General features: G+C 47.0%; 2 protein-coding genes across 2 annotated transcripts; both read right to left on the bottom strand.

Annotated features, from left to right (window-relative positions):
• Positions 1-4,247: 4,247 nt before the first annotated feature.
• Positions 4,248-11,549, bottom strand: f8a (coagulation factor VIII associated). The gene is made up of 12 exons (XM_041237774.1): positions 11,279-11,549; positions 9,802-9,848; positions 8,537-8,597; positions 7,947-8,106; positions 7,325-7,393; positions 6,552-6,657; positions 5,527-5,622; positions 5,349-5,385; positions 5,083-5,120; positions 4,850-4,896; positions 4,614-4,669; positions 4,248-4,374 (listed from the first exon to the last, which is right to left on the bottom strand). Exons 1-12 carry the CDS (start codon positions 11,446-11,448, stop codon positions 4,293-4,295), a joined length of 969 nt encoding a protein of 322 aa, XP_041093708.1. The 5' UTR covers positions 11,449-11,549; the 3' UTR covers positions 4,248-4,292.
• Positions 11,550-13,485: 1,936 nt separating this feature from the next.
• Positions 13,486-17,818, bottom strand: LOC121306070 (NFAT activation molecule 1-like). The gene is made up of 4 exons (XM_041237772.1): positions 17,126-17,818; positions 15,276-15,596; positions 14,232-14,350; positions 13,486-13,617 (listed from the first exon to the last, which is right to left on the bottom strand). The coding sequence occupies exons 1-4, from the start codon at positions 17,337-17,339 to the stop codon at positions 13,486-13,488; spliced, it is 786 nt and encodes a 261-aa protein (XP_041093706.1). The 5' UTR covers positions 17,340-17,818.
• Positions 17,819-18,029: the final 211 nt, after the last annotated feature.

Genomic DNA, 18,029 nt, shown 5'->3' with positions numbered 1-18,029 from the left:
GAGGAGAGAGAGGAGAGGAGAGAGAGAGAGAGGAGAGAGAGAGGGGGGAGGAGAGGAGAGAGAGAGAGAGAGAGAGAGAGAGAGAGAGAGGTGAGAGAGAGAGGAGAGGAGAGGAGAAGAGAGGAGAGAGAGAGAGAGAGAGGAGAGAGAGGAGGAGAGAGAGAGAGGCGAGAGAGAGAGAAAGGAGAGTAGAGCAAGAGAAGAGAGAGAGAGAGAGAGAGAGGAGAGAGAGAGAGAGAGAGAGAGAGAGAGGAGAGACAGTGATTTTTATATTGATTTTATACAGTATACCGGATCGCTCTGCTGTGCAGCGGGAGTCTGATTCACGTTTCCTACCTTTCTCAGAGTGTGGCGTCAGAGCAATGAAACTACGACACTTCTCTTCTGCAAAAAACAAACAAACAAAGAAACATATTTTAAAATAAGCACAGAGAGGTCTGGTAAAGCATAGGGAAGCGTTGTAAAGCACAGAGAGGTCTGGTAAAGCACAGGGAAGCATTGTAAAGCACAGAGAGGTCTGGTAAAGCACAGGGAAGCATTGTAAAGCACAGAGAGGTCTGGTAAAGCATAGGGAAGCATTGTAAAGCACAGAGAGGTCTGGTAAAGCACAGGGAAGCATTGTAAAGCACAGAGAGGTCTGGTAAAGCACAGGGAACTGCATTGTAAAGCACAGAGAGGTCTGGTAAAGCACAGGGAAGCATTGTAAAGCACAGAGAGGTCTGGTAAAGCACTGGGAAGCATTGTAAAGCACAGAGAGGTCTGGTGTAAAGCACAGAGAGGTCTGGTAAAGGGGAGCATTGTAAAGCACAGAGAGGTCTGGTAAAGCAGGCTTGGAACGCTCATTCTACTAGAATATTGATAGAAATCCTATTTTAAGCCCCTCTGTTTCTCTCTCTGGTGTTTTTCTGAATTTAATTTCCATCTGCCTGTCGCGCTCAGAGAGGGATAATCTGGGATTGAGTTAATCTGACCATCTGGACAACAAGAACTATTCAATGACATGTATCTATCTCCTCTCTACCCAATGCGATCATGACAGATGATAGAGGAAGTAAAGAGAGAGGAGAGAGAGAACCCAGGAGTTGTCCCTATGGGGACAGAGGTGGATAGGAGAGGAGAGGGGGAAGAGGTAGAACAGGAGAGAGGAATCCCCTTCCCTCCCTCTCTCCTCTGGCGTCCTCTCTCCTACCACACCTCTCCTCTCCCCTCCTCATCACGTTCCGGTCCTACCCCACCTCTCAGAGTCTGGCGTCAAGCCTGACTCTCCTACTACTTAGACCTCACCCTTCTGTAAAAAACAGCTGTATGTTTCCGGGATCATCTGCTGCTACGGGGCGTCTCGAGCCTAGCTCATAGAGGTCTCTGAGTGAATGTTGTTAAAGCACGACAGTCCAAAGCCCAGTGTGGAACGTAGGGGACAGATGAATCTGACGTGAAGCACAGGGAAGCAGTGTGATTATTAAGACTCCTAGTGAAAGCAGGACTGGATCACACTGCTGTGCAGCGGGAGTCTGATTATTAAACTCCATAGTGAAACCAGGACTGGATCACACTGCTGTGCAGCGGGAGGTCTGATTTATTAAACTCCTAGTGAAAGCAGGACTGGATCACACTGCTGTGCAGCGGGAGTCTGATTATTAAACTCCTAGTGAAAGCAGGACTGGATCACACTGCTGTGCAGCGGGAGTCTGATTGAGTTAAACTCCTAGTGAAACCAGGACTGGATCACACTGCTGTGCAGCGGGAGTCTGATTATTAAACTCCTAGTGAAAGCAGGACTGGATCCACACTGCTGTGCATCCCCGGGAGTCTGATTATTAAACTCCTAGTGAAAGCAGGACTGGATCACACTGCTGTGCAGCGGGAGTCTGATTATTAAACTCCTAGTGAAAGCAGGACTGGATCACACTGCTGTGCAGCGGGAGTCTGGTTATTAAACTCCTAGTGAAAGCAGGACTGGATCACACTGCTGTGCAGCGGGAGTCTGATTATTAAACTCCTAGTGAAAGCAGGACTGGATCACACTGCTGTGCAGCGGGAGTCTGATTATTAAACTCCTAGTGAAAGCAGGACTGGATCACACCGCTGTGCAGCGGGAGTCTGATTATTAAACTCCTAGTGAAAGCAGGACTGGATCACACCGCTGTGCAGCGGGAGTCTGATTATTAAACTCCTAGTGAAAGCAGGACTGGATCACACTGCTGTGCAGCGGGAGTCTGATTATTAAACTCCTAGTGAAAGCAGGACTGGATCACACCGCTGTGCAGCGGGAGTCTGATTATTAAACTCCTAGTGAAAGCAGGACTGGATCACACCGCTGTGCAGCGGGAGTCTGATTCCCAGCCCTGATCTCTCAGTCTAAATATCCCACTCAACCACCAATACACTGCAGCTCTCTCCACTATAAAACCAGCTACAAACCTCCTTCAACCATAGTCTATCTACAGGGCAGGGAACTCCCGCTGCACAGTGAATTGTTCACAATCAGGAGATTTTAAAATAAATTTAAAAATTAAGTGTAACCTGTCGTCCCCCGTCTCCCAGGCGAGCTGCTCCTCTAGCGGATGGGACACCCCTGGGACAGGGACGCACCTCGAGGTTCTGTTCCGGGTACAGCGCGGTTTGGGGACCTTCTGTGTACCCCAGCACCAGTGAGAGGACAACAGAGCCGTCCCAGAGAGGGACAGAGCCAAGAGATTCATGAGGAGAGCAAACGCAGGCTTGAGACACCGCAGAGAGAAGAGAGGAGACCTAGGAGAGAGGAGAGAGAGGAGAAAGGGGGAGAGGAAACGGGAGGGGAGGGGAAAGAAGACAGGAGCGAGGAGGGGAGGAGAGGAGAGGGGAGAGTGAACTCCAGTCAAATCTTTTATGGACAGAAGAGGGGTGACTGGACTCTGCTATTAGAGACAGACAGGAGTCTCCCAGAGGCAGGGACAGGGGATCGGGCTCTCTTCTCTTACCTCATATTCACAGTGTGTGTGTGATCCTCCTCCACTCCTCTCACTGTCCGACTTTAAACAGGAATGTGAAAAAAAACACACGATTCGCAAGAGAATAATTACAAGTCAGAGAGAATAATCCACTAACGGCCACCGCAAAACGCCGCCCCCACGCGTCACACCCCCCCCAGTGAACAACGCCCGCCCCCCCCCCCCCCTCTCTGACACACACACACCTAGATATACAACTGCGCACTGATAGACACTGATATACACACACACACACCTAGATATACAACTGCGCACTGATAGACACTGATATACACACACACACACCTAGATATACAACTGCGCACTGATAGACACTGATATACACACACACACACCTAGATATACAACTTTTGTGACGCACTGACTGGCCCTGTGACTATACATGTGTGGATAGACACTGATATACACACACACACACCTAGATATACAACTGCGCACTGATAGACACTGATATACACACACACACACACCTAGATATACAACTGCGCACTGACAGACACTGATATACACACACACACACACCTAGATATATAACTGCCACTGATAGACACTGATATTACAACACACACACCTAGATATACTGTGCGTGACTATACACTGACATCCACACACACCTATGGATCTATAGACACGTCTTTGACTGCACTGTGTGTTACACACCTAGATAGGACACTGCGATATACACACACACACACACCTATGATATACAACTGCGCACTGACAGACCTGATAGACACACACACACAAACCCTACTGATTATATACCTGCCACACTGGACACACACTGACCAGACACACACACGCCAATAGATGTATAATGCTCTAGACACTGTTGAGTATATCACTGTCACACTGTTACGACATCTGAGACTGACACACCCTATATTATCAACTGCACCCTACTGATAGACACGAGCTAATATACTGACGCTGCCTGTATAGACACACACACACACTGATATATAATATACTATAACACCTGTGGTCAACCCCCCCCCGTGACCTGAGACGGACACACCACACACACACACGCTATCTATGCCTATAAACACACACTATCAAGACTACAAAAATAATGAAACCAGAAGGAGCAGCACTGTTTCACATTTATTAACGCAGAAGAAAGAAATCAATAATGTGCAGCTAATAATAAATAATAATAATAAATAATAACAACAAATCATAACAACAACAACAGAATAATAAACAATATAAAATATTAATAAACGAGCCCTCTGAGCCGGTGGTGTGTGGTGCGAAACAGCCCCTCACAGACGGAAGTCAGTCCAGCCGGGCCCAGGATCAGACCCCTTGCCCGGACGCAGACACTCTCTCCAGAACCAACAGGTGAAGCAGCTGATTCTGTTCAGGGCTGAGCAGAGGCCTGAGAGAGGGGAGGGGGGGGGGGGGGGGGGGGGACGGAGGGGGGGGGGTGGGGGGGGAGAGAGAGAGAGAGTTTGAGTTTATTCAAGACCACAGCACAGCGCATTGCAGTTAAAGAACTACAGCTCCCAGCATCCCCCCACCACTGCCGCAGGTGCAGAGGCATGCTGGGAGCTGTAGTTCTGGTAGGGCTGGACGGATTCAATAGCTGCTTGTAGAAAGGAGTCAGGGCCTGCTTACCACAGCTCCATCTGCAGAGATTTTAGGGAGTCGATGTCCTTTTCCTGACAGGCCATCTAGGGGTCAAAATAAACAGAGTGAGGGCGTTTAATACAGGGTCTTTAAAATGAGACACAGAGAGAGACAGTGAGACACAGAGACAGAGAGAGAGAGAGAGAGGAGATACAGAGACAGAGAGAGACAGACATACACAGAGACAGAGAGAGACGCACACACAGAGAGACGCACACACTCACCACCACTGACTGCAGCAGAAGGAACACGCTCTCCTGCAGGAAATTCACTGCAGGACAAAAACATGCATGTCAAATTTCAACAAACAGGTGTGTGGGTGGGTGTGTTGGTGTGTGTGTGTGTTTGGTGACAGCATGTGCGCAATTTTCACACAAACGGGTTGTGGTGAATGGGGTTGGTGTGGGTTTGTGGTTGGTGTGGGTTGTGGGTGTGGGTCGCGGTTCTGGCTCCCTACCCTGGCAGTGGCTGAATCGCCCCCCACCGTACCTTGCTCTGACGGGGGGAGGGGGGGGGGGGAGGGGGAGAGGAGAGGCTGAGGTGGAACGTGACAGAAACTGTAATTTACTCTCTCCGCTCCTCTCCTCTCCTCTCTATTATGAGAGAGACAGTGTACAGAAGGCGTAGTCATCGTCGTGAAGCTCCTCTCCTCTCTCTCTCTCTCCATCTCCTCTCCTCTCTCTCTCTCTCTGTTCGCCCTCGTCAGAGACTCAGAGAGAGAGAGATCTCACACCGCGCCAGACACATCCAGAGAAGGAGCCTGCAGGAAACAGAGAGAAAAGACGAGAACATGAGAAAGGATCAGAAGAGAGAGGAGTCGAGAGAGGAGGGAGAGAGGATCCACTAAGTTGTACGACAAGTGTGGCTCGGTAGCCCTCGGCAACCCCAATAAGAGACTCACCCACTGGGGTGCTGGTTCCTGGGACCTGCAGCGCCCTCTCCTGGATGAGAAACTGCATTTCAGTGAAGAGAGAGAGAGCTGCATCAAAATCTCGGGAGAGAGAGAGAGGAGAGAGAGAGAGAAGAGAGAGAGAGAGAGAAGACACGAGAGGAGAGGAGAGAGAGAGAGAGGAGCGAGAGAGAGAGGAGAGAGAGAGAGAAAAAGAGAGAGAGAGAGAAAGAGAGAGATAGAGAGAGAGAGAGAAGAGAGAGAGGAGAGAGAGAGAGGGAGAGAAAGAGAAAGAGAGAGAGAGAAAGAGAGAAAGAAAGAGAGAGAGAGGGAGAGAGAGGAGAGAGGGAGAGAGGAGAGAGAGGAGAGAGAAAGAGTAGAAAGAGAGAGAGAGAAAGAGCGAGAGAGAGAGAGAGCGAGAGAGAGAGAGGGAGAGAGATAGGGAGAGAGAGAGAGGAGGAGAGAGGAGGGAGAGAGAGAGAGAGAGAGAGAGAGAGAGAGAATTGGCCTCCTCGCTTCTTCTCGGAGAGAGAGGAGAGAGGAGGGGGAGAGGAGAGAGGAGAGAGACGAGAGAGAGAAAAGAGATAGATAGAGCTAGAGAGAGAGGAAGAGAGAGAGAGAGAGAGAAGAGAGAGAGGAGAGAGAGAGAGAGAGAGAGAGAGGAGAGAGCGAGAGAGGAGAGAGAGAGAGAGAGTGAGAGAGGGAGAAAGAGAGAGATCGAGAGAGAGAGCGAGAGAGGGAAAGAGAGAGAGAGAGAGAGAGAGAGAGAGATGGGAGAGAGAGAGAGAGAAAGAGAGAGGATATAGATGTAGTAGAGCTAGACAGCTAGGAGAGCGAGCGAGAGAGAGAGAGAGAGAGAGAGAGAGAAGGGGAGAGGACAATTTAAATAATAATAATAATAATAAAAATATAGCACGATTTAGATTATTAGGAGCTCACTCAGAGAGCGCCGAGAGAAGCTATATGAGCGGAGGGGGGGGGGGGGGGGGGGGGGGGGGGGGGCGGGGGGGGGGGGGGGGGGGGGGGGGGGGGGGGGGTCAGTATTTTGCAAGTGGCCGCACAGCCCAGTGAAAGCAGGCATTCCATAGGAACCTGAATCTGCAGCTCTGCAGCTCTCTGGAAATAAACTGCAGCCTCTGAGCACAATATAGAATTGAGAGAGAGGGAGAGAGGTCCGTGAGAGAGCAGGTGAGAGAGAGAGAGAGAGAGGAGGAGAGAGAAAAACAAGACTTGCAAACCCATTCTCTGACTTATTAGCTTTATTAACTCCACCCTCCCTCCCTCCCTCTCTCCCTCTCTCCTCTCTCTCTCTCTGTCTCTCCTCTCCTCTCCTCTCTCCTCTCTCTGGAAGTCAACGCAAAGGGTCAAGTTCTGCAAGGTCTGACCGACGGTAGTAACCTGCTAATAAAGTTATATCCGTGACTTTTTTATTTTTGTGTCGTCGCCCTAGCAGACTAAAGGGAGGACATCTCCTCTGAAATCACTTCATGATAACCTGAACATCTACTAAAATAAACGCTCTCTCGAGACATAATAACCACGGTCACCCTATCAATCTTCTGTCTAGTCCCTACGCCTTCCATGTCACACTAGGTCAAGGTCCAAAGTGACTGGTCGCCGACATAGGCGCTGCAGTGTACGCGAAACAAGCAGTGTGTCTTATTTTTCCAGTCCAGGGCTGGAATCAGACTCCTGCTGTGCCGGCAGTCTGATCCCTCCCAGTCCCTCTAACTGTGAGGTCACAAGCTCAGCAGGTGTGTCTTATTATTAAACTCCTAGTGAAAGCAGGACTGGATCCCACTGCTCTCACCTTCAGTGCGTTTCCCAGTTCAAGACACAGACTGGCTGCCATCACTGGCTGATTCATTTCAATATAGACCTGAAAAAATGGAAAAAAAACAAAGCAGCGGGAGTCTGATTCCCCTCCCTGTAGAGAGACTTTAGTTGAAGGAGGTTTGTAGCCGATTTTATAGTGGAGAGAGCTGCAGTGTAATTGGTGGTTTGCAGTGGGATATTTAGACAGAGGGATCAGGGCTGGGAATCAGACTCCTATTGCACAGCAGTGTGATCCAGTCCAGGTTTCAGCTGCTACCAGCTTGATCAGCCCCCAGTGTGTCTAGCTAACAAGCTCAGGTGTGTCTTATTATTAAACTCCTAGTGAAAGCAGGACTGGATCACACTGCTGTGCAGCGGGAGTCTGATTATTAAACTCCTAGTGAAAGCAGGACTGGATCACACTGCTGTGCAGCGGGAGTCTGATTATTAAACTCCTAGTGAAACCAGGACTGGATCACACCGCTGTGCAGCAGGAGTCTGATTATTAAACTCCTAGTCTCCCCTCTATCTCCCCTCTCTCTCCTCTATCTCTCTCTCTCTCTCTCCTCTCTCTCTCTCTCTCTCTCTCTCTCTCTCCTCTATCTCTCTCCTCTCACCTTCACTGCAAAGCTGTAGCAGTTGATCGCGGCCTGCAGGTGCTCCTCGAAGCCTGGGCTTCGCAGTTGCTGCGTCTCCCGCTCAGCCTCCATGAAGAGACGGGCGGCTTCAGTGAGCGACAGGGCTTCGCCCGGGGCGTTGAACAGAGTCTGCTCACAGCTAGAGAGAGGGGAAAAACAGAGAGGGGAGGCACTTCATATTTCATAATGTAGACCACTTAAATCAATAAATAATAATAATAATAATACAATGGTTTTTATAAACAAAGTCACTGTTAAATATACCGACAGTTTATTTTCATTGTTGGTTTTAATTTGCAAGTTAATTTAATTTTTTTTTTTTTTTTTTTACATGGAGCTTGGGTGACACCTGGTGGCCGTTTAGAGGCGATGCAGTAAAACCAAGTTCAATCATTCAAAAGTCAACCAATTTTTTTTTTTTTTTTTTTTTTTTTAAGGGATTGTCAAAATTCTGCGTTCTGTGAATTTGCTCGCAGAAGCTCCAGTTCGAGACAAACCAGGGGTTGTGAAATCGATTCATTGATTATTGATCGCTGTTTTTAAATTGAAGAGAACTGGGCAAGTCTTACCGCGCCATCGCTCCGGGACCATGTAGCATGTCTTCCATAATTAAGTGAAAACCAACCGAATCTTCGACGACAGTGAAAGAATGCGGCATACGCCAGTCTCTTCCCTGGCTCTCTACGCTCCTGTTTCCTCTCTCTTGCTCTCTCCAATCTTGTGGGTTTCTGCATCGACTCCTCCCCCCTTGCGCAAAGGCCCTTCTCAGAGAGGGAGAGGGAGAGAGAGAGGAGGAGAGAGAGAGAGGAGAGAGGAGTTTAGAGCAGGGTTAGAAACTCACACTAGCCCTGCTGCTGCTGCACCCAGTCCTGGGGTTCAGAGCTCCCCTCAATGAAGTCTAGTATTATTAATATTGCAATGATCAGGAGGCAGGAGTTTGAGCAGGGTTAGAAACTCACACTAGCCCTGCTGCTGCTCTTGCTGGCTGCTGCGCTTTATGCTGCTCCCTGCTGCTGCTGATCCCCGGTCCTGGGGTTCAGAGCGTGGGCAAGTCCTACTGCTGCTGATGCAGTCCTGGGGCTCAGAGCTCCCCTCAATGAAGGCTAGTATTATTAATATTGCAATGATCAGGAGCAAGGAGTTTGAGCAGGGTTAGAAACTCACAGCCCGTTGGGGAGTCCTAGGTCCCTCAACGAGTCTAGTATTATTAATGAATATTGAGCCATGTGACTGGACCCATGGGAATAACTTTACGATGTAGAACATTTTTACCGCAACGCGGTCCCTCAAACCGACCGCTCGTCCCTTCGAGGGGGGGAGGTTACGTTCGATCCTCCGAAACGGGCTGAATCCTACAATGAGCCATAAAAAACTATCTATAAAAAGACGGAGTTTGAGCAGTGTTAGAAACTCACACTAGCCCTGCTGCTGCTGCACCCAGTCCTGGGGTTCAGAGCTCCCCTCAATGAAGTCTAGTATTATTAATATTGCAATGATCAGGAGCCAGGAGTTTGAGCAGGGTTACAAACTCACACTAGCCCTGCTGCTGCTGCTGCACCCAGTCCTGGGGTTCAGAGCTCCCCTCAATGAAGTCTAGTATTATTAATATTGCAATGATCAGGAGCCAGGAGTTTGAGCAGGGTTACAAACTCACACTAGCCCTGCTGCTGCTGCACCCAGTCCTGGGGTTCAGAGCTCCCCTCAATGAAGTCTAGTATTATTATGAATATTAAAAGGCATATGATTGACTCGGAAAGCGAGTTTAAATGATGTATTATTATAGAACATTTATAAAATAAAATGAACGCAAAGAAATAAAGTCTTTATCACCCACCGAACTGCTCACTCGCTTCGGCCACGTTCGGCTTTCTTAAGAAACGTCTGAAATAAAAACAAGGAGATCAAAAAAAAAAATATCCAGCAACCTTTTTATTATCATTGACAGCCACCAACACAAAATACAGAATAACATCAATAACCCTGTGTAACAAACAAACAAGAAGGGTGTTCCTGGCTAGTGAGGGTTATTTCCTAATTGCTTGTGCCTCAAAACTATAGAAAATGGCTATTATTCCCCACAAACTTTGCTTTTGTGACCAGGACAGTGATATTTCAAAATATCACTATTTCCAACGGGAAAACGGGCAAATGTGTGTCTCTTCGTTCACATAAAGTCAGAAAAAAACAACATATGAATCCAAATTAACATGTATTTACAGTATAATCGTAAATCTCGAAAAACTACTCCCTTCTAAATCTTTTGTAGTCATTTTTGTATTACTTTAGTATAAATACATGTTAATTTGGATTCATATGTTGTTTTTTTCTGACTTTATGTGAACGAAGAGACACACATTTGCCCGTTTTCCCGTTGGAAATAGTGATATTTTGAAATATCACTGTCCTGGTCACAAAAGCAAAGTTTGTGGGGAATAATAGCCATTTTCTATACTTTTGAGGCATAAGCAATTAGGAAATAACCCTTACTAGCCAAGAACAAAAATTGTGTTACACAGTGCGATAATAATAATAATAATATCAATTATAATAACAATAATAATGATAAAGTTAGTGAAGGCACACACACGCCTAACCACAGACAATATTAACACAGATATATGACAGGCAGAGAGAAGGAGAGGCGATCTCTTATTGCACTGACTCTATAATAATTATTCACAAGCTCTGAAGACCTCCAGAGGTCTCCTCTTCAGGTTTAAAGCTGGAAAGAGAGATTAATATTCAGCTGCATCAGGAATTTGAAGAAAGACAAGCAGTTTTGAGTCTAACGCAAGGGACCAGGCTGCAGGTGTGTGTTTTTTAAACCGCTTTTACCTGAAGAGGAGACCTCTGGAGGTCTTCAGATATTGTGAATAATTATTATAGAGTCAGTGCAATAAGAGATCGCCTCTCCTTCTCTTTCTCTATCATCTCATCTGCGACCGCAGGGCTAGAGAAATCCAGAAGAATAAGCTGTTATCAAATAACAAACAACAAACAAACAAACAAACAAACAAACAACGAACACGTCATTCAATATAAACCAGGGTTCGAAATCAACAACAGCAAAACACGTCATCTCAGCACTATCGATGCTGGAGATATTAATCAGAAAACTATAATAATATAATAATAATAATAATAATAATAATAATAAGGAAACAAGAAATGAAATGCAGGCTGGCGACCTTTCTCTAAATCTCTCAAACCTTTTTTTTTTTTTCCAAGGGGTTTACATATTCCTAACCAGCAGCGATACTGCATTTTAATTTATTTGTTTGCTTGATTTATTTAATTTATAACAATCTTACTTTTTCAGTTTGTTCGACACGGCTCGGTAACGAAGCAAGAAATCGCCTTCGGCCGCCATTTCGAGTGAGGGCGCGGCTGCGTCCAGCCCGGCGTCAGGGCGGACCGGCGGAGACACGCTGTTTCTCAATGGGGGAGGGAAGCCGAGGATTGAAGCCGCCGCCTCCGCCATGTCTGCTGAGGGCGTGTCGTCACCGATTTGACGTCACGCAGGTTCTCTATACCGCGGTATTGAATGAATGAGTCTAATTGATTATGTAATCTGTCAATATGATCGGCTTGTGTGAATAAATTAATAATAACGCATCAAAATAACAGAGAGAGAGAGAGAGAGAAAAATTACTTTGTAAATGTTTTAAAAATGTGTTTTATAAAAGTTTATACAGCCTGTCTTTCTTCTTCTTATTATTATCACTCCCACTGCACAGCAGTGTGATCCAGTCCAGGTTTCACTGCTACCAGCTTGATCAGCCCCCAGTGTGTCTAGCTAACAAGCTCAGGTGTGTCTTATTATTAACCTCCTAGTGAAAGCAGGACTGGATCACACTGCTGTGCAGCGGGAGTCTGATTATTAAACTCCTAGTGAAAGCAGGACTGGATCACACTGCTGTGCAGCGGGAGTCTGATTATTAAACTCCTAGTGAAAGCAGGACTGGATCACACTGCTGTGCAGCGGGAGTCTGATTATTAAACTCCTAGTGAAAGCAGGACTGGATCACACTGCTGTGCAGCGGGAGTCTGATTATTAAACTCCTAGTGAAAGCAGGACTGGATCACACCGCTGTGCAGCGGGAGTCTGATTATTAAACTCCTAGTGAAAGCAGGACTGGATCACACTGCTGTGCAGCGGGAGTCTGATTATTAAACTCCTAGTGAAAGCAGGACTGGATCACACTGCTGTGCAGCGGGAGTCTGATTATTAAACTCCTAGTGAAAGCAGGACTGGATCACACTGCTGTGCAGCGGGAGTCTGATTATTAAACTCCTAGTGAAAGCAGGACTGGATCACACTGCTGTGCAGCGGGAGTCTGATTATTAAACTCCTAGTGAAAGCAGGACTGGATCACACTGCTGTGCAGCGGGAGTCTGATTCCCACACGTGCAGTCGGGATCTGATTACTTTAAAAGCGACTTCGGTCCGACCTAGTGTGCACCGACACGTGCCGCACGTCCCCTCAAGACTAACGACGTTATTTCGTTGCGTAAAGTACTATGTACACTAATAATAATAATAATAATAATAAACAACAATCAATGCGTTCAGGAGTATTATTTAAAACACAACAAAATCTAATAACAAATGATGTACACTGTTTAATGCAAAAAATGCCTAATTTGTTCAAAATTGTTATACAATCTCCAATCCGCTAGGAGGGGGCTGACAGGGGGATACTGGTACGAGGGGGGGGGGGGGGGGGGGGGGTATCACAGAATCTCGTAGACCGATTCAGAGATTGCCTCGCTGGCTGCAGCGCTCTGTGGCTGATTCGTCCGAACCTGAAAAATTAAAAAAAACAAAACAATAATAATAATAATATAATAATAATAATAATAATAATAATATTATATATTATATTTTATTATTATATATTATTTTTTAATCCCTGCTACATTTTTACTAGTTTGTAAAAATTTTTTGCATTTCTTAATTAAATGATCTGTCAACACTGTTTAAGAGAATTAATTAATATCGGAGCTTAATATAATACAAATAACTACTACTACTACTACTACTACTACTAAAGATCTCTAGAGAAAGAGTGTTAGTTGGAAGATAAAGGAAGAAGAAGAAGAAGAAAAAGGCAGGAGACAAAACTTCAAGAACAGAAAGAAACCCACTATCTACAGCTCTCACTTTATACTCTCCTGTAACACAACGAGGTCGGGGAGTCTTTCTTTGGTTTTTGGTGTTTTATTGGTAGTATATGTGGGTTGTTGTTGTTGTGGCCCTGCAATGTTACAATGCTGCGAAGCACCACACAATACACAATCATAATAATAGTTATTAAATTATTAATCAATATTTTATATAGAGCCTTTCACAGTGGAGCACCGTCACAAAGTGCTTTAAAAGATGCAGCAACAAGAGGAAAATCCACAATACTAAAAACACAGAGAAATGCATCGTACATGAGATACAGTAAAAACACACACAATGCATGTATACACACACACACACACACATGGTGAGTGGTGTGTGAGGTCACATCTACCTCCCAAACCCAAGGACAGTGAAACACACTAGTCTCTTTGAGACTCTCTTGGTGTCTCTCGCTGTGTCTCTCTCTGTCTCTGTGTGTCTCTCTGTCTTTCTCTCTTCAGTCTCAGAACAGGCACAGACCTGCATTGGAAACAAAACGGGAGGGCATCACCGTGCAACTGTATCTCGCATTCCCGTGAGGTCATCGCTCTGCGACTATCACGCATTCCAATGAGAACGTTCTTCTGCCCCTCTCCTTCCCTCCTCCTCTCCCTCTCACCCTCCTCTCCCTCCCTCCCCTCCCTCCCTCACCTCCTCCTCCCTCCCTCCTCCCTCCCTCCCCCCTCCCTCTCACCTTCCTCCTCTCCCTCCTCTCCCTCTCACCCTCTCCCTCCCTCCCTCCTCCCCCCCCTCCCTTCCCCCCCTCCCCCCCTCTCCCTCCCCCCTCCCTCCCCTCTCACCCTCCCCCCCTCCTCTCCTCCCTCCCCCCCCCCTCCCCCTCCTTCCCCTCCTCCCTGCCCCCTCCCCCTCTCCCCCTCTCCCCTCCCTCCCTCCTCTTCCTCTCCTCTCCTCTCCTCCCTCCCCTCCTCTCTCTCTCTCTCCTCCTCTCTCCTCTCCCCCTCCTCCCCCTCTCTCCTCTCCTCCCTCCTCTCCTCTCCTCTCCTCCTCTCCTCTCTTCTCTCTCTCTCCCCTCTCCTCTCCTCTCCCCTCCCTCTCTCACCCTCCTCCTCTCCTCCCTCCCCTCCCTCTCTCACCCTTCTCTTCCACAGCAGGACCCCAGTTCCAGACACACTGAAGACCAGGAAGATGATGCTGATAACGAACAGAGCGACAACAACCTTAAAGGAGGACGGGGGCTCTGTGTACCCCTGATCTAAAACAAAAACACACAGCCAGCTTAGAGACTGAGGGGAGCTCTGAGCCCCAGGACTGGGTGCAGCAGCAGCAGGGCTAGTGTGAGTTTGTAACCCTGCTCAAACTCCTGCCTCCTGATCATTGCAATATTAATAATACTAGACTTCATTGAGGGGAGCTCTGAACCCCAGGACTGGGTGCAGCAGCAGCAGGGCTAGTGTGAGTTTCTAACCCTGCTCAAACTCCTGGCTCCTGATCATTGCAATATTAATAATACTAGACTTCATTGAGGGGAGCTCTGAACCCCAGGACTGGGTGCAGCAGCAGCAGCAGGGCTAGTGTGAGTTTCTAACCCTGCTCAAACTCCTGGCTCCTGATCATTGCAATATTAATAATACTAGACTTCATTGAGGGGAGCTCTGAACCCCAGGACTGGGTGCAGCAGCAGCAGGGCTAGTGTGAGTTTCTAACCCTGCTCAAACTCCTGGCTCCTGATCATTGCAATATTAATAATAATAGACTTCATTGAGGGGAGCTCTGAACCCCAGGACTGGGTGCAGCAGCAGCAGGGCTAGTGTGAGTTTCTAACCCTGCTCAAACTCCTGGCTCCTGATCATTGCAATATTAATAATACTAGACTTCATTGAGGGGAGCTCTGAACCCCAGGACTGGGTGCAGCAGCAGCAGCAGGCTAGTGTGAGTTTCTAACCCTGCTCAAACTCCTGGCTCCTGATCATTGCAATATTAATAATACTAGACTTCATTGAGGGGAGCTCTGAACCCCAGGATTGGGTGCAGCAGCAGCACTAGTGTGAGTTTCTAATCTCTCTCTCTCTCTCTCTCTCTAATAATAATAATTAGACTTCAGACTGTACTCTGTATAGGGTTAAACATCATTACTATTTATTACACACGCACAGTGTATATATACACACAGTCCTGACCTCTGACGAGCAGGAAGCAGGATCTCTGGACTCGCTCCTGCTCGCTGGTGTAGCGGCAGTGATAGTACCCCGTGTACGATGCGTTGTGTGCGATGAAGTCGACCCTCTTTGTCTCTGTCTTGCTCTCCGTGCCTGTGGCCTGGTACTTGCTCTCTTCGCTGATTAGGCTTTGTCCCCCGGCCGGCGCCACGCGATACACCCCCACAGTCCCGCCGGTGGAGTTGGGGGGGAAGTGGACTGCGCAGTTCAGAACCACGGTGTCTCCTGACAGCGCCACCCGAACCGGGTCGCCGAGTTCCAGTGTAACCACGGCAACACCTGCTGTGTTGACACAGCTTTGTAACAGTCAACAAATTGCTAGGGTTTTATATAATAGAGTGATCCAGTCCTGGTTTCACTAGGAGTTTAATAATAAGACACACCTGAGCTTGTTCGCTAGACACACTGGGGGCTGATCAAGCTGGTAGCAGTGAAACCTGGACTGGATCACGCTGCTGTGCAATAGGAGTCTGATTACCAGCCCTGATCCCTCCATCTAAATATCCCACTGCAAACACCAATACACTGCAGCTCTCTCCATTATAAAATCAGCTACAAACTTCCTTCAACCAAAGTCTATCTACAGGGAGGGGAATCAGACTCCCGCTGCACAGCAGTGTGATCCAGTCCTGCTTTCACTAGGAGTTTAATAATCAGACTCCCGCTGCACAGCGGTGTGATCCAGTCCTGCTTTCACTAGGAGTTTAATAATCAGACTCCCGCTGCACAGCAGTGTGATCCAGTCCTGCTTTCACTAGGAGTTTAATAATCAGACTCCCGCTGCACAGCAGTGTGATCCAGTCCTGGTTTCACTAGGAGTTTAATAATCAGACTCCCGCTGCACAGCAGTGTGATCCAGTCCTGCTTTCACTAGGAGTTTAATAATCAGACTCCCGCTGCACAGCAGTGTGATCCAGTCCTGCTTTCACTAGGAGCTTAATAATCAGACTCCCGCTGCACAGCAGTGTGATCCAGTCCTGCTTTCACTAGGAGTTTAATAATCAGACTCCCGCTGCCACAGCAGTGTGATCCAGTCCTGCTTTCACTAGGAGTTTAATAATCAGACTGTATAATTAAAAAAAAAAAAAAAATAAATTAAAACAAAAAAAACCTGTCAATATTCAAGTAAATTTGCAGCAGAAATAGTCTATATATAATGTGTGTGTTTCAGTGTGTGCGTTTCAGTGTGTGTGTGTTTAATTAAGGAACATTTAAAAAAAAAAAAAAAAATTAAAACAAAAAATGTCTCAGTGTGTGTTTCAGTGCGTGTGTCTCAGTGACCACGATCTACAGAGTCACACAATGTCACGCACAAAGTCACGCACACAAGAGTCACCCGCACGCATACACAAAGTCATGCACGCACACACAACAAAGTCACAAACTGTCACAAAGTCAGATTATATATTCACGTACAAGTCACACACAAAAGTCACGCACACACAAAGTCACGCACACAGTGTGTTTCACACACAAGTGTGTTTAACATGCGTGTGTGTGTTTCAGTGCGTGTGTCTCTCAGTGTGTGTATATATTTATATATTTCAGTGATTACAAATTCTTGCGCAAACTCTCCTTCCGGTAGAAGAGGCCGTGTGGATTACAATTATCAGAGTTGAAAACAGAGGCTGGTTTATGTTTGAAGAAACATAGTTTTACGTTATAAATAAATATATACGATTTTTAACATCTATAATAATAATAAAACAACAATTATTATATTGCTGTTAAAATCGTACTATAGCAAAAACAACAAACCCACAAATACAGGAATGTATTTCCCCGGGAGAGAGAGATCGATTCATCCCTACCTTTCATTCTCAAAGCCAGCAGGAAAAGAGGGAATAATCTCGCCAAGGCGCTGGGAGACATTCTCACTGTCGCTGCGTTTCCTTCTGAGCACGACTGAGCTTCACCAATCCCAGTATTAGATATTATTATTATTATTAATATTATTAACGAGTCGATCAGCGGAGGCTTTTCTCCCAAAGAGACTTCCAGAGACTGGGGGGGTGAACTCTGCATCACCAACAACTGCTGCTGCTGCAGAGTCTCTTCCAATAGGACCTCGTTTGTTTGACGTTGAGCAACAGACCCAGTGAAGAGAGCAGGCAGAAATCTGTCTTTGTAACTTAGGAGTTCCTGTTATCGTTATTTTTTCTAAATTCGGTTCTCCGAGTGACTTCCCTTTACTTTGAGGTGGCCGTGTTTCCTTTGCGTGTCGCAACTTCTTCAAAAGCTGTTGGGAAATATTTGGTTGCAAGAGATAGAGGAGAGGAGGAGGAGAGCCAGAGAGAGAGAGGAGAGGCATTTTAACATCACACGAGACTGGCCGGTCCCAGAGGTTAGAGAAAGGGGGGGTCTTGATACCAGGAGGTTCAAATCCCGGCTGAGCCTCCGACTCGCTGTGTGCGTGTGACCCTGATGGAGTCGCTTCACCTCCTTGTGCTCCGACCTTCGGACGAGACGTCAAACAAACGAGGTCCTATTGGAAGAGACTCTGCAGCAGCAGCAGTTGTTGGTGATGCAGAGTTCACCCCCCCCTAGTCTCTGGAAGTCTCTTTGGAGAAAAACCTCAGCTGAAAGACTTGATAATAATAACGTGTTCCTGTGTCTGCGTTTCTGTGTGGGTGCTGTACTTTGAAGACAGTCCCTAACATCTGTGCTTTATCCCCACTTTCACTCAAAAGCTGCTTGTATTTACAGAGATAGAGA

This window comes from Polyodon spathula, chromosome 46 (assembly GCF_017654505.1).
Source record: "Polyodon spathula isolate WHYD16114869_AA chromosome 46, ASM1765450v1, whole genome shotgun sequence".
Taxonomy (NCBI): Eukaryota; Metazoa; Chordata; class Actinopteri; order Acipenseriformes; family Polyodontidae; genus Polyodon; species Polyodon spathula.
The sequence above is the reverse complement of the archived record's forward strand: the minus strand, read 5'-3'. Positions and strand labels throughout refer to the sequence as shown.

What these genes read in the sequence shown, in the direction of transcription:
- LOC121306070 (XM_041237772.1), bottom strand. Translation starts at nt 17,339, where the DNA reads ATGCAGAGTTCACCCCCCCAGTCTCTGGAAGTCTCTTTGGGAGAAAAG. An exon ending in CTGCTTCCTGCTCGTCAGAG is followed by an intron (nt 14,351 to 15,275) that starts GTCAGGACTGTG and finishes TTTTTGTTTTAG; the next exon opens with ATCAGGGGTACACAGAGCCC. An exon ending in TCCTGCTGTGGAAGAGAAGG is followed by an intron (nt 13,618 to 14,231) that starts GTGAGAGAGGGA and finishes TTTCCAATGCAG; the next exon opens with GTCTGTGCCTGTTCTGAGAC.
- f8a (XM_041237774.1), bottom strand. Translation starts at nt 11,448, where the DNA reads ATGGCGGAGGCGGCGGCTTCAATCCTCGGCTTCCCTCCCCCATTGAGA. An exon ending in GTGTCGAACAAACTGAAAAA is followed by an intron (nt 9,849 to 11,278) that starts GTAAGATTGTTA and finishes TTTTTATTTCAG; the next exon opens with ACGTTTCTTAAGAAAGCCGA. An exon ending in TCTCTGCAGATGGAGCTGTG is followed by an intron (nt 4,375 to 4,613) that starts GTAAGCAGGCCC and finishes CCCCTCTCTCAG; the next exon opens with GCCTCTGCTCAGCCCTGAAC.